The sequence below is a fragment of the Durio zibethinus genome, chromosome 26 (assembly GCF_047325235.1).
Source record: "Durio zibethinus cultivar Kanyao isolate XHJ-2024 chromosome 26, ASM4732523v1, whole genome shotgun sequence".
NCBI classification, from domain to species: domain Eukaryota; kingdom Viridiplantae; phylum Streptophyta; class Magnoliopsida; order Malvales; family Malvaceae; genus Durio; species Durio zibethinus.
Genome location: NC_143187.1, coordinates 6,107,548 through 6,122,535, shown reverse-complemented (window position 1 = coordinate 6,122,535; position 14,988 = coordinate 6,107,548). Strand labels below are relative to the sequence as shown.

The following is a 14,988-nucleotide window of genomic DNA, read 5'->3' as shown; positions in this document are numbered from 1 at the left end:
AAGTCAAAGTCAAGCAAATATGGTCATTATGCAGTATGCAAATGATTTCCAAGCAGTCAAGACTCAAGCAGACCATTGCAGATGGGTCCATAATTATCTTTCTTTTTTTTCTTCCTCTCTCTCTCTTTCTCTCTTCCTCCGGAAATTTGGCTTAGAGTGAGGAGGATAAGCATTGGTGATTAGACCATAAAGCAGTGTCATCCGTGATTAACACAGGTACTTAATCTTCTCTTCATATTCCCTTCTCACTGCGCTTCAATAACTGCATTATACTCTTGTTTGGCTTGAGCCAACTTTTTGAATGTAGATTTAGCCATCTACAAGAAGGAACTTCTTCAATTCTTGTGTGCTTGTTTCCTGTTTGTTTGTTGAACTTGTCTTAATGTAATTACTCGGGCTGCTTGTAACATTTCTTTATTTCTGTTATTTTGGATCAATGATCTGCTTATTCATGGAACAAATTAGTACTTAATGAGAAACAGTATAGCTGGTGATATGGTAGCATTTCATACCTATGTCATTGTCTGTTTCTACCTTTATAATGAAACCTAGATGGCCTTACTTTCAATAGTTAGTTCAGTCTACCCACATATCAAAGCCTTATTCACCTTCCTTTCTGTATCGATGTTACATTTCTAGGTCAATCTTTATAAAATATAACTATATAATTCTTAGCAGATTGTTGTAAAGAATAAGAGGAAATGATGGAGCCACTCATTCAAACTTTCAAAAACCTATGGAAGGACTGGCAGCTACGAGGACTGGTTCTACTTAGCCTCCTTTTTCAGACAATACTCATTGTCATGGGCAATCGCAGAAAATATAGTTACCAACTTTTGATCAGATTTGCAGTATGGGTTGCTTACTTAGCTGCAGATACTGTGGCAACAATGGCCCTTGGCATTATCTCAAATGACCTGGGAAACACTAGTGATAATGGAGTATCGGATGCCAACATTGAACTACATGTATTTTGGGCACCATTCCTGTTGTTGCATTTGGGTGGCCCTGACACCATCACTGCTTATTCATTAGAAGACAATGAGTTGTGGTTGAGGCACCTGCTTGGGTTGGCTCTACAAACGGGAGTTGCATTCAACACCTTCCTCATGGCATGGAGAGGTTCTCATCTATCAATTCTGTCCACTTTAATGGTCTTTGTTGGCATCAGCAAGTATGTAGAAAGAACCTGGGTCCTCCGTTCAGCAAGCAGCGAACAGATTAAAGGTTCCACGCTTGTTCGTCGTGATCTTCCAGGCTCCAGTAACCCAAATTTACTCAAGGAGTATGATGTGAAGAAAGAAGAGGGATACAATGTAATACCAAACAGAGTAATCGATATCCAACTGCCCATGGAGACCTTTGCTTTTGAAGACAATTCCATTTCCAAGACCAATGAATTACTTAAAGCTTATGGACTACTTCAGATATTCAAGCGTATTTTTGTAAATCTCCTACTTACCTCTCGGCATCGAGACACCAGCCTAGCTGTATTTCAGAATCTGTCCTTTGACAAGGCTTTTGAAGTAGTTGAAATGGAGCTTGCATTCATGTACGATTTGCTCTACACGAAAGCATCGGTGGTCTATTCTCGTTGGGGCCTTAGCTTGCGCTGCATCAATCTATCACTTACCTGCATTGTATTAGTCCTTTTCTCTTTGGCTGATGATAAGCACAAGTATAACAAGGCTGACCTTGTCATAACCTTCCTATTGCTGGTGGTAGCTATTGTACTTGACATATATGCCGCATTGGTCATTCTTTTCTCGGACTGGACCTTTGTCTGGTTGTGCTTGCACAAAAAAACTTCTATCTTGAAAGCCATTGCTTCTATCCAACTATTTAACAATCCTCGTTGGTCAAACACCATGGCTCAATACAATCTCCTAGGCTTTGCACTTAGAGAAAAACCAATGATTTACGATCCAATCTTAAGTGAAGTAAAACCTCACCTTTGCCATAGAATTCTAAAACTCTTTAAGTTCTTAGGCATCGTGGAAAAGCAAGAAAAGGAGAGATATGTTACTAAGGAGGTGATATCCAGCACTTTAAAGAAATGGATATTCAAGCATCTCAAGGAGAGACTTAAAGCAACAGCTCATGATACCTCGGATGTAGGCAGTAAAAAATTTGCAGTGGAAATTCATGGTCACAGTGAACTTAAGTGGAGCGTGGAGAAAGGATTTGATGAGAGAATTCTGATTTGGCACATTGCTACAGACATCTGCTACCACTTGGAGGAATCTGTAGGGGCCGCCATTCAATCAAAGCGCGAAATGAGCATTCTCATGTCAAGGTATATGCTGCATTTGCTTGTTAATTATCCTTCCATGTTACCAGCTGGGCTTGGTGATATTTTAATTGAAGACACTTGTGCCGAAGTCATTGATTTTTGCAGTACACCAGTGCCACCAAAAAACAAAATTGAAACGTATAATAAGTTGGTCAACGCTACCATGGGGACTGAATTGCTTGGAAGGAGGTATAAAGCAAGGAAATCTATGTTATCTGATGGAAGTAGCCTTGCAAGAAGTTTAAAAGAAATACCAAACAAGGAAGAGGTAAATAATATTACTCCCAACTCTCTCACTCTTGAAAATTGAGATCTCATTAGTGAACTTATAACTACTATTTTATGGCAGGAATGGACCTTAATTGCTGATACTTGGGTGGAAATGCTTGCTCATGCTGCTAGTCATTGCGAAGGAAGTCAGCACAGACAACATCTGAGGCGAGGAGGACAGCTTCTAACCCATGTTTGGCTTCTGATGGCACACTTGGGCTTAACTGATCATTACCAAATCCTACAACCCCGTGACATTTCCTGGCTGACTGCCAAATAGCCTACCGAGTGATTTTATAGTAGTATATGGTTGTCAGCATTAGGCTTGCTTGCTGCCATAAGTGCCTTTTTCTCTCATTCTTGGTATTGCCTACGTAAAATTTGCTTTTCTTCAAGACTGGAAATTTTGTAATGGACAAATCATCTTTCCCCTTATAGTTTCTTCTTGACCAGAGAATTCCCACTTCCGAATTGTCATTTTTTTCCCTTCTTTTATAAAATAGACAGTGCCTGTGCTGAATTCATGTACTTTGTTAAACCTTGATCAGAGCTTAAAGGCAGAAATCACTAGCAGATTTCTTCCCATAGTTGACCAACAAATTTTAAGCCGTTTTTCTAGAAGAATGATGTTCCAGGATTGTTGGAACAAAGTTTTGAACTTATAGTCAATAGTGTATACAAAGTTGCGGAAGCTCATATGTTGGTTCATTTAACCATTTTTAAAAAGTGGCATTTAAAAGATTTTGGTTCAAATTCTAACAATCGCTTTTTTCTTATCTCAAACTGGGAACTCTTCAAAAAAAATCATACAGGGCTGCCACCTTATTTGAGCTTATTGAGCTTTTTGTCCATTGGAATTTGGTTTAATGGTCTGTTTGCTCCCACAATAAACAGAAAATAGAGGTAGAAAAACCTATAAAATCCAGCATATTTCACCATATATGGTAAAGGATAAAGCATCACAATCAAATCCATTTTTAATCAAATTTTCTGTTAAACAACAAAGAATGGCATAAGTGTAACTTTTGTAAAATTCCAAGGCCATATATGTCTTCCAACGCTCACACCATATAAAACACTGCGTTTGGAGAATCCAAGTTTTATCCAAAGCAATGGCAGTGATAATCCATTGCTCTTGCTTCCTTACCCCACCATGCTCCCTTCTCTCACCATCTTTCGCCAAGCCCCAATTTTCTGGTCAGTGCTCCCTTCCTCTTACCATTTTTTTCACTCTTCTTTTCTTTGCCTTTAGTTAAGAAAAAAAAAACTTTATTTCTTTGTAATTTGCTTTTTTTTTTTAGTTTTTGCTGCAATGTAAGCTTGGGGGTTCTTTTAATTTACAAATATGAAAAATTTCCTGAATTTGATCCCAAAGAAAAAACTGAATTTTGATGCAAAATTGGAAATATATGTGAAGTCTTGAAATGGGTTTTTGAAGAATGATTAAATAATGGATGGTAAAAGTTTAAAATGAAGAGTAAAATGGCTTACTAGTAGAATTGAATTAATGGTGGAATAAAATATTATTGTAACTAATTTTGGAGTTAAATTTTGATGATTGAAAACAGGTAAGATAGCATCGTTTATATTTAAAGTAGGAAACTTTGGATAATCCTTTAAATATGTTAATGGACTGGTTGAGATTCATCATCTGTTGCAAGAAATGGGTAAACAGTCCTTACTCCATTGCCAAAAATCGGAGAGAGAGCGGGTCTTGGATCGTGTTTCATCACCTTATGATGAACTTTTACAACAGTTATCTGCTCTTGAGGTATGACGGTGAGTCCTCTAGGCAGCTTTCACGCTTTTATTATTTTTAGTCATGGTTAAAAAAACTAAGCTAGTTAGCTATTTGTTTTTTGTGTTTACTTGGATATGATTTGTGAGCTACATGTTCACCTCCACACTTGATAAGATTTGTAGAATGCTTAAGGTTCAATGTTTGAAGATCAAGAAAGAGGCATATGCCTTTAAATTACTTGGATTTTATTTGAATTTTGGCAATTTATGGTGTATCATGTTACTCTTTATTAACATAATTTTCTCCATTTTCGTCAGACTGTTCTAATTGATTGAAGCTGATGCTGGGGTAGCGGTTTTGGGTTAAGAGATCCAGTGACAGCATTTCTTGCCACCAACGTTTTGATATTTACTGCTCCTTTCAAAGCCCTGGCAGAAACGTGTGAATCTGATAACTCCTTTTTCAACATGCCTTTACTGCTATTTGTAGCCCTTATTGGAGGTATCTTTGTATTTTTTGGTCATCATTAGCCCTGGTCCATAATACAACTCTGAGTGATTTGCAAATGACATACAAACATAAGTCAGCAATTGATATTCCATTACTCAAACAATCTTTTCTTTGCTTGAAGAAATTGTTACACCTAAAATTCCCAGACTCAGATTCACGTTAGGATATCATGTAGAAAAGATTCTAAATACATTACTTGCACAGTTAAAGATATGTCTCAGTTCACAAAAGCCTAGAAATACATAACTGTCTTCAGTCTCAGTTCAAAGCTTCCTTTCAAATCATCCCCTAGACAAAATGGCGAATACTCCATAGCAGAAAGGAAGATTTTATATTTGACATGCACACTGTTGCCAAGTGAAGAAACAAAAACATTGCAACTTAAAACTAAGAACAAATGCAAAGATTTAATATGGAGAAAGACTAGTAGGGTCTTATTTTGCAGTATCTTAAACTGATATCTCTGCCTCTATGGTTTCCACATCACTTTGACAAACATCTTAGCTGATCTTTCAAACTAAAATCAGCAATAATCGGAGGAAAAGTATGGATTCCAGCTATTTAAATCACAACCTTGGAGGTCCATACTAAATGCATCAAAATTAAAGAGAAAAACATAAGAAACAATAAAAAAGGATAACTACATATGATCCCAGAATTCAGGCATCAGCATCTGGAAAGTAGTTATAGAAATGATGACAGTAAAAAGTGATTACAGCTGTCTTTTCTTTCATCTCTCCCCCTTTCCTTCTTTATATTATTTTTTGCCTGTGTAGGCTGTCTTTGGAAAATAAAATATAAGGTATATAATGCGCTCCCACCTTTTAACTTTCTTTAAAAAAAATCTTCTACATTTTCTCACTTTCCTCAAAATGCTTAAAAACATGGGAAGAACAATTAACATTAAGTATATATTCTGGACACAACTGCAGCCTGGACAATGTAATCGCCTCCTTCAGCCAGAAAAGCACCTCAGTCTAGTGGCCACAATGGATGGTTGTCAAATTTTAGCAACTTATTTGAATGAATGCAAAAGAGCAGGAAATTCATCCATGGAAGTACACAACAAAGGACTCAAAAGAAGACAAAAATTATTAATGTTTAGCATTTCCATAGGCATTCTTACTTTCTTTGAGTAAAGAAATATGATATTCAAACAGCCTTGTCATCCGGCCAAAAAACAAAAGGAAACAGCTGTCCCAAAAGATGTTCCCTGCATGGGTTACTGGTATATACAATGTAGAACTATAGAAAACATGCACTAAACTATAACAACAATCTCAATCACCAGAATTGAGTGAAGCAGTGGAATGCCTCTCATTCTGGAAATAGTTCATAGATTCATGGTTTCAGACAATTTATTTTGTTTCAAACAAAACTTTGACAAATATCTAGTATTTTACAATTCATTATTCACGTATTATTGTTGTTTATCTACATAATTAGATGCATCATTACACAAATCAAGCAGCAGGAAAAACTCAAACACAAATTAGAAACACAGACCTAATCCCTTAATGCCACAAGTAAGCCTAAATTTTACATCTCATACCATTCACACTTATGTAGACAGGCCACGCAACAAAATATAACGCCACCAGACATATTATAAAAATTAAGATGCAACTAGTTTTGAAACACTTTCTTTCCTCTTCTGCAAATCAATCTAATATGCATGTTTCTAGAATACCAGCTCAAAAGTTTTGGCTATGATGTTTCTTTGTTGATTAACATGCATTACAGTGTAATAAATAAATATGTAAGTCACTGTTGTCCGCATGGACATAACACCTGGCCATTAAGTACCCAATGATAAAAGGTAGCCCATCGGAAATACTCAATATTGAATAACCACAAAGGAAAAGATGAAAGAAAACAACATACAGCTGTTACCTGCTATTTGGCCTTAGCTCCATCATTTACACAAAGGGATCGACGCAACATCAAGATGCAAGCTGAGAAGCATAAATCCCCACCAATTCTTCATGATGCTTGGAGAATAAAATCATAGAATACCTGAAATTTAATTTTATAATTAACAATTACCAACCAAACTAAGTGAACTTATCAATAGACTCAAGATGGTTTCCCTTTTTCATATAAGACACGTATTGAATGACTTCTGTAACATGGTTGACATCCCAAAGGAACACACCATTCCATGAGAGATATAATGGGCTGTGAGCATCTAAAACATCTAACATACTAGATTCATGCTCAATAACAAATTTTCCTACTAAATAAAGACAGCTAGAACATGTTAGACAACTACCACAGCTCTTGATCTTTATTATTGATAAAACTGAATTTTTTTATTGGACAAATATATTAACTCCATGTAAACAAAAGTGATAATTAAAGGTTTTAATAAAATAACAATGTTTGGGTGCTTATACAAAAGTGGATAAGAAAAAGTCACACTTCATAGCAAATGTCATCACTACCTTTATATCTTTCTTACATCAAAAGTTTCATCAACTGAAGGCCAAGTGTTCACAATCTTTATTCTTTTCTAAAATCAAAATTTTAATCAACTGAAAGTTATGGGTTTCAATCATTTATGATGATGTTCACTTGATTCCATGTTGTCTGTAGTTAAGATGCATGCTTCTTGCATAGGTTCCATAGACTTCCAACATTTTTCATGTTTGAAAGAGCTAAACTAAGCACTTAGAAATTCATTTTGCTTATGTGAACCATGAGATCTCAACATAATGCACAATGAGAGAATCCACTAAAACTAGCAATGCTCCTGGAGAAGTAAATCAATGCTTGTACTTAAAGACAAGAATTCAACACCTGTAGCACACATAACAAGCAAGTTGATTAAAAAACTAGATATTTCATAGTCAGGGGCAGTGAACCACTAAGCAGTTCAAATCACTCCCTACCATGGTTATAAGAACAATGATAAGACCAGAATACGAAATTACTTACATGTGTAGAATACGATTACCAACAGTCATAAGCTTCTCTCGGAAGGGATCCTTCATTTTATCAGCAAGTAGGTATCTAAGAACAAGCACTGTGTGTGCACCAAACCAAATCATCTGAGAATCACAAGGCCTATAAAAAATTAAGGTGCACATGTAAGAATGAATGTTCTCACACAACTGGGACATTAATCCCATTGATTTTACCTATTCCAGCACTACAAAACCAATCGACTCTAAAACATTCTTGCATGATCTCTCAAATTGTAAAATCAGATCTGGAATCGGCATTAATCCTGCAAAACATGAAAATACAAACATATATAGCTTGAATAGGGATGCCATATCAAGAAGACTACAAAATAGTGCTCCAAAATAGAAATATAGACATACTGATCAGTCAGTCAAGGATTTGATACACTTGCAATACACGCATCATGAACCCAGTAATTTAATTCTGTTATTACGAGTTTGCATATTTCTCTACTTACTGTCCTCATATTTCTTAGACTGCAACATTTAATGGACTTGATGTACAAGAAATCCAAGTAAAACTTTATTTATACACATGCATAGTGTAATGACCTTCAATCAGTTTTGCATTTCCTAACACATTCAAACCTAATTTTATGCAAATATCAGTTTCATAACTCCTAAATACAGCTGAAATGAATCAAGGATCCCGAACAAATCCTAGGACATATTTATCAAAGACTATCATCATAATCGTATTATGTTCAGTGGAAACAAGAAAAGCTAGTTAAATAGTTTCAACTTTGAGTTGTTGCACTTAAAATAAGTTATAGTACTTCAAGCACCTTGAAGAGCAAAATCAGGTAGAGATGCAAACAGAGCAAAAGTTGGGTCTCTATTATCTGCCAATATATCCTCCTCAATCTTGCAAGCTTTTAGTGCCTGACTTCCGAATCTGCGGATTGAATCAACACCATTATCAACTTCGATGACCATCATTAGATGGTCTCCTCTTACAAGCCGACTGTGTCTTTGTGGGCGTTTCTTCAAAATAATCAGATCTCAGAATTTTGCTTGATGTTTTCAAGAAGTGCAGCGTTAGTTGGGCTGCTGATAATCTGTACCTCATACAACAACTTAGCTTCATTGAACTTTGAAACACCAATTTCTTGCTGTGGATATATGCTTGAACTTGAGTTTCTTTTCCTGCACGTAGTCTGTATTATATAATCCACATAAATTGAGATATAATGAAAACAAGCAATACTCATACTAAACAACATAAAGAACAACCTAAAACAACGTGATACTAAACATCTCAGTTTTTATCTCTTTTCCTCCCCTCATTTTCCAGAGTTTCACTGCCATCTTATTATCATTTTGTTTTATTTCCTCCTCTCAAGTCTTCAATAACCAAACTCCACTTTTAATATCACCTTTTTGTTTCTATTTATATTCATTTATGCTTCTTGCTTCTTTTTGTGTGTGTGTGTGTGTTTGTTTTGTAATGATAAAGAATATTTCATACATAAAACCATTGATTCTTATCAATAAGTAAAACTTAATAGCTATCAACTATTCAATCCAAAGTTTGAACATCAAATCCCATTCCACAGGTCATATTCAAAACCCAAATTCTAACAATTAACAAAGAACAAGGCCATCACCAAACAACATAACACATTACTTTGTGAAATGGGTTTTATGGAAAAGGCTCGGACCCATCAAAAACAACTCCCAAGAAGAAAAAAAGGCTCCAAAAAGGCACCCAGGAAGCCCCAACTGAAACAACCAAAATTTCACATTATTGTACAGAAGTAGGTAGCTCTAAAAAGATGTAAAATATTTTCATGTGAAAAAAAAAATGGGATTATTAAAATAGTACCCATAACGACGAAACTTTTTTCTAGCGGCGTGTATCATGAGTTGAGACTTAATTTATGATCTGTACGATTTTAAGATCCAAACATTTATTCGTCTGTTATTTCAAATTAACATGATTCGTACTGTTTCATTGATCTTAAAATTTTATTTTATAAAAAAAAAAATTTTTTTTAAATTGATGTGAATTATTTTATATCTCAATGATTTTTTTTATACGTTTGATGTAAAATTCAAAATTACTCTTTCAGATCCGCGATACGTGAACTTGAGGGTCAAAGTAGCTGGGAGACGTCTCCATAACGGGTCTTTACAATGGGGCGTTTTTTAAACTTCAAAATATAGTTTTCAAACCGAAAGAAACGTTGGGTTTCAATGGATTTAAACGATAACGTTTGATTTAAGCGCAGGACCTAAAAAAGGCGCTCAAAAAAAACCCCCTCGACTCTGAGTGAGATTTGAGCGAGGGAAGTATGCCAAAACGGAAAACAGAGTCGGTTCCTGAATCGGGAGAGAGTGGGTCCTTTATACACGGACATTGGTATTGTAATAAGCCTCATACGCACCGTTTAACGATTAAAGCAAAACGCGCCGTTCTGTTTTGTTGTTTTATTTTTATCCTCTAATGTAATGCCGAGTGCCGACAACGTGTAATGTAATCAGGCTTAAACACACCGTTCTGTTAAAGGGTATTGATTGAATAATAAGTGTCTGTTTGGTTGATTTTGCAACGTCTGAAGAAATGTTAATTGAATGAGTTTGAAAAAATGAAAGTGGATTGATTCACAAAACTTATTTGTAAATTTGTTATTTAATGTTTGTAAGGAAAGTAATTCATCCTTCACCTAAATCTACAAATTTAATCATTTTATTTCTAATTTATAAATTTTGATAATATAAAGTGTTTTATAAATCATTAAAAATTTTCAAATAAAAAAATTAAGGTAGTGTTTGCCTATTTTCTAATTTTATTTTTTTGAAACATAAAAAATATAAATAAAAATGTATTTGATAATTAAAAATTTAATTTAATTTTTAAAAAATAAAATAAAAATAGGTTAAAATATGAAAACAAAATATGTACATTATTTTTTTTTATATTTTGTAAGTTATCATATTTAAATATTTTTTCATGTCATTAATTAATAAATATATATGATATTTATAATTAAATGTCATTAATAGTAACATAATTGATTTTTTTATATTTTCTTATTTTTGTATTTTTAGAAAATAATTTTTTTTATTTACCAAATATACTTTTAAGAAAATAAAAATAGAAAAAAAACTAATTTTTAGAAACTAAAATCAGAACATAAAAACTAAAAACATTTTCTCAAGCCTACAATTTTTAATAGTTCGATAAACCATTTTTAAAAATCACTTAATGAAAATTTTTCAATAAAAATATGTTGAAAATGCTAAGTAGATGTTAATTACTTGATATATTAAGTCAATTTATTTAAAAAATTTATTTAATTACATTAATTTCATTTTTTTTTACTTTTACCAATAGAAAATAATTATAAAATCATATCTGTTATTTTATAAAATATTAATAAAAAATACTAACATTTAATTTTTTAAAAATATACCAAACAAATTTTTATATCATAAATTTTTTAAAATAAAAATTCAATATTTCGTTTTTCAAATTTAAATTAGTTCCTTTTATAAAACAACAAATCTAAAAAAATCTAATTAGTAGTAAATTAATGTCACGTTTTACTAAAATATCAATAGTCTACAATGATAATATAATATGTCTTTAATCATATTTAAAATACATAACGATCTCGGGACATTTCTTTCTCCAATGGTATAATGTTCCATTTTGACCCAAAACGATCAATAGTCCAAAAAATCTATGTCCTGTTTAATTTGTGAATTTTTTTTTATTTTTATTTTTTTAAGAAAGTTTTTATTATTTATTTTCCAAAAAATGTATTTAGTAAATAAAAAATTATTTTTTAAAAATATAAAAATAAAGAAATAAATAAAATATTTACTCCTATTATTATTAATGACATCTAATTATAAACATAATATATATTTATTAATTAATCATATTAAAAAATATTCAAATATAATAACTTATAAAATACAAAAAAAAAATAATGTACATCTTTTATTTTCACAATTAAAATAAAAATAATGAAAGGCCAAGTTCAAAGAACCACCCACCAGCTCAACTTGGTCAGGCGGTTGCTGAAACAAGCAGAGAAGAATCAAGCATTAGCCGTTGAAATGAACAGCAGTCAGTGGACAACTCGCCTCTTGCGTGCTCTCTATTCCATGGATGATGCCATTGACACCTTTCTCTTCTGGAAAGCACTGCAGAGTCAGAGACATAATGGCCTCATGATGATGTGCCGGCAGCCTTTCACTTCTTTCCATAACCAATTTATCTTCAACAAAGAGATCAAAGATTTCATTTCAAGACTGGAGACTTACTCAAAGACAGACAACAATTGGATATTCAAGATGTTGCTGATGACAATATCCCAAGACCAAGCCAACACCAACGTTGGGGAAGAATATCTGGTTTTTGTTTGGATGATGAAAGTCAAGTGGTTGGCCTTGAGGAGCAAGTAAAGAATTTGGTTGACCTTGTAGTCCAGGAGGCAGAGAAAGGGAACCAACCAGCAGTTGTTTCACTGGTGGGGGAGAGAGGATCAGGCAAAACAGCCATAGCAAGAATAGTATATAACAGACTAGATATTAAGCGGCATTTCTCTAGCTTCGCATGGGTTCATGTAACGAAAGATTTCAAAATGAGAGATGTCCTGGTTGCAATGATAAGCCAGCTTGATGAAAAGATTGCAAAGGAGCCACTACTGGAAGACGAAGTAAAGTGGAGGCTCCCTAAACTTCTAGAACGAGGAAGGTATCTAATTGTTGTTGATGATGTCGACACTCCGGAATTTTGGGAAGCAATCAAGGAGGTCTTTCCACCCTCTTCCTCTTCCCTTGGTGGTGCGGTTATTGTAACTACTCGAAAGGCTGATGTGGCAGTGCCTGATAGTTCAACTCTACAGGTACGTCCATTGAATGATGAAGAAAGTTGGGCATTGATCTTAAAAATGCTAGAAGTTACTGAACATAGATTACATAATTCTCAGTTAATCAAATTCAAGGAGCAAATCTTGAATTTTTGTCGTGGTTTACCTTTGGCAATTGTCTTAATGGGAGGTTTGTTGTCTGCCAAAGAATTAACAGACAGTGAATGGTCAAGACTGATTGAACATGTGACTGCCATAGACGATATCTTGGCCTTAAGCTATCATGAATTGCCTTCTTATTTGAAGCCTTGCTTTCTTTACATGGGACTCCTTCCTAAGGCAATTGAAATCCCCATAAGGAGGTTGATTCATCTTTGGGTAGCTGAAGGATTTGTCACATCCTTGCCCGATGGTGATACGGTTGAGGAGGATCTGGCAGAAATGTATTTTGAGGAACTAGTTTGTAGAAAAATTGTTGAAGTGGTAAGATGGAGGTTAGATGGGAGCCCCAAAACATGTCGTTTGCCCAGCTTTATTCATGATGTCTTCTCCTTAAAAGCAAGGAATATTGGATTTTTTCAGATCCACAGCAAGGTATTTTCACCTAGAAAATCACAATTACCAGTCCGGAGACTTGCAACATATTCAAACATCCCCATTTCAAAGCTTCACCTAGGCCATTTACATTCTTACGTATCTTTCAACACTCTAAAAGGAGGTATCCCTGATGGAAATTCAACCATGTTTATGGAAAAGATTATGAGTAAGAGAAACCGTGGAGTGTTTAAGGTTCTTGATCTTGAGAGTGTCTACAAACCTCCGCTTCCCACGGCAGTGGGCACTCTTTTGAACTTAAGGTACCTAGGCTTGAGATCAACAGCTATTAATTCACTTCCAGTCTCTATTGGCGTTTTGCAATGCCTGGAGACTTTCGATGTGAAGCACACCAACATAACCACTTTGCCTGATTCTTTCTGGAAGCTTGGCAACCTACGCCATCTCTATCTGAATGGAATTTGTCTCGATTCACTGGAAACGCCCAATGTGGAATTCTCAAATAAGCTTCAGAGCTTATGTGGGCTGTCTATAGGCAATGAATCATCAGTTGCAGAGACCTTCAGTAAGTTGACATGCCTCAGAAAGTTGCAGTTGACATTCTATATCCGACGTATAAATATTGACTGGACTTCAAAACTGAACAAACTTCACTCTCTAAGGATAAAATCGATAAGAGAGTCTGGTGAGCAAGCATTAATCAAGTTCGGGAGCCTCGAGGTGCAGCACAACCTGGTTAACTTGTATTTATGTGGAAGGTTAGTAAGATCAGTTGATTCTACAAATCTTCCTCCAAACCTTAAGAGCCTCACTCTATCAAAGACAGTAATGAACAAAGACCCAATGCAAGCGCTAGGAAATCTTCCTCACCTAAATATACTTAGGCTATTAAGCTTTTCCTACATAGGGGAAGAAATGAATTGTGTCTCTGGAGCATTTCCTCAACTCCATGTTTTGAAACTGTGGCAACTGAACCACCTTCGTAAGTGGGTTGTGCAGAAAGGAGCCTTGACTAGTCTCAGAGAATTAGAAATTAGGGACTGTAGAAATCTAAAAGCGCTTGATGCATTCCACCAGCTGACCAGCTTGAGGGAATTGATACTTACTAATATGCCACCAGATGTTGCAGACTATGTTAAAGGTATCAATAACATTGGCAGGGGTGTATTTATCAAAGAATACCACTGGGAACCTTCTCCTCCCATGGTGAGTCTCCCTTGTCTTAGCTCGTATTACACATCAAACTGGACTGGTTTATCCTAAATGAAAAAAGCATTCAAACAGGACGCTCACGAGCACTTTAGATGCTACACCATCTTTGCACAACTTAGCTACCTGGATTGATATTCGTTTCTTTACTCACTTGTAGGAATGAGTTCCTGGAGGCAAGACTCGTGGCTCGCAACAATGTATATGCTCTTTGGCATGAAGAACCATCGCTTTGCTTATGTCGGGAAATCATATTTCTGGATTTATTTCTGGATTTATTTCATATTTTCTGAAAAGTTACTAGTTTTAAGTTGTGTACTTGCGCACTAAATGTACTTCCTCTATTTCATTGAGATTGGACTTTTAAAGCAATGCACACCAGGCTCAATAATCTGATGTTTCACTCATCTGTCTCTCTGCTATGTTAAACTTTGCAGCAATTACTGGGATAAAAAATCTTTTGCCTTCCAGCAAATGAATTAATACTGGTTTAAATTCATAGAGTAGTTGAACTACATGGGTCTCAAATCAAAATTAGATAGCTTTCTAATGGTCCTTTGAAGTCCAATTTCCACAAAGAATCCCAACTAGCTTTTTGTCTCAATGAGGTAGAGAAAGGAC

General features: G+C 34.8%; 3 protein-coding genes and 1 long non-coding RNA gene across 6 annotated transcripts; 3 read left to right on the top strand and 1 right to left on the bottom strand.

The window, feature by feature from the left end:
• The first annotated feature begins 76 nt into the window (after nucleotides 1-76).
• LOC111274185 (uncharacterized) lies at nucleotides 77-2,995 on the top strand. The gene is made up of 3 exons (XM_089755490.1): nucleotides 77-216; nucleotides 679-2,561; nucleotides 2,643-2,995. The coding sequence occupies exons 2-3, from the start codon at nucleotides 702-704 to the stop codon at nucleotides 2,841-2,843; spliced, it is 2,061 nt and encodes a 686-aa protein (XP_089611616.1). The 5' UTR covers nucleotides 77-216; nucleotides 679-701; the 3' UTR covers nucleotides 2,844-2,995.
• A 1,165-nt stretch (nucleotides 2,996-4,160) lies between these two features.
• Nucleotides 4,161-4,870, top strand: LOC111274720 (uncharacterized). The gene is made up of 2 exons (XR_002688256.2): nucleotides 4,161-4,342; nucleotides 4,622-4,870. It is a non-coding gene; the product is annotated as an uncharacterized LOC111274720 (long non-coding RNA).
• On the bottom strand, nucleotides 4,779-10,104 carry LOC111274719 (nuclear pore complex protein NUP107-like). Of its 2 annotated transcripts, XM_089755495.1 has the most exons (6): nucleotides 9,845-10,104; nucleotides 8,566-8,937; nucleotides 7,955-8,043; nucleotides 7,752-7,880; nucleotides 6,708-6,830; nucleotides 4,779-5,161 (listed from the first exon to the last, which is right to left on the bottom strand). In XM_089755495.1, the coding sequence occupies exons 2-3, from the start codon at nucleotides 8,717-8,719 to the stop codon at nucleotides 7,955-7,957; spliced, it is 243 nt and encodes an 80-aa protein (XP_089611621.1). In that variant the 5' UTR covers nucleotides 8,720-8,937; nucleotides 9,845-10,104; the 3' UTR covers nucleotides 4,779-5,161; nucleotides 6,708-6,830; nucleotides 7,752-7,880. The 2 variants fall into 2 exon arrangements, with proteins under 2 accessions (XP_089611621.1, XP_089611620.1); XM_089755494.1 differs by lacking the exon at nucleotides 4,779-5,161 and having other exon boundaries at nucleotides 5,615-6,830; nucleotides 9,845-10,076.
• A 1,675-nt stretch (nucleotides 10,105-11,779) lies between these two features.
• Nucleotides 11,780-14,734, top strand: LOC111274716 (inactive disease susceptibility protein LOV1-like). Of its 2 annotated transcripts, XM_089755491.1 has the most exons (3): nucleotides 11,803-12,639; nucleotides 12,724-14,364; nucleotides 14,528-14,734. In XM_089755491.1, the coding sequence occupies exons 1-3, from the start codon at nucleotides 12,376-12,378 to the stop codon at nucleotides 14,531-14,533; spliced, it is 1,911 nt and encodes a 636-aa protein (XP_089611617.1). In that variant the 5' UTR covers nucleotides 11,803-12,375; the 3' UTR covers nucleotides 14,534-14,734. The 2 variants fall into 2 exon arrangements, with proteins under 2 accessions (XP_022715315.2, XP_089611617.1); XM_022859580.2 differs by having other exon boundaries at nucleotides 11,780-14,364.
• The last annotated feature ends 254 nt before the right edge of the window (nucleotides 14,735-14,988 follow it).

Bases quoted from the DNA above. Each gene is read 5' to 3' on its own strand.
- LOC111274185 (XM_089755490.1), top strand. From the start codon at position 702: ATGATGGAGCCACTCATTCAAACTTTCAAAAACCTATGGAAGGACTGG. The intron at 2,562-2,642 runs GTAAATAATATT...ATTTTATGGCAG, and splicing joins AAATACCAAACAAGGAAGAG to GAATGGACCTTAATTGCTGA.
- LOC111274719 (XM_089755495.1), bottom strand. From the start codon at position 8,719: ATGATGGTCATCGAAGTTGATAATGGTGTTGATTCAATCCGCAGATTC. The intron at 8,044-8,565 runs GTGCTTGAAGTA...CATGTTTTGCAG, and splicing joins ACCTGATTTTGCTCTTCAAG to GATTAATGCCGATTCCAGAT.
- LOC111274716 (XM_022859580.2), top strand. From the start codon at position 12,376: ATGAGAGATGTCCTGGTTGCAATGATAAGCCAGCTTGATGAAAAGATT.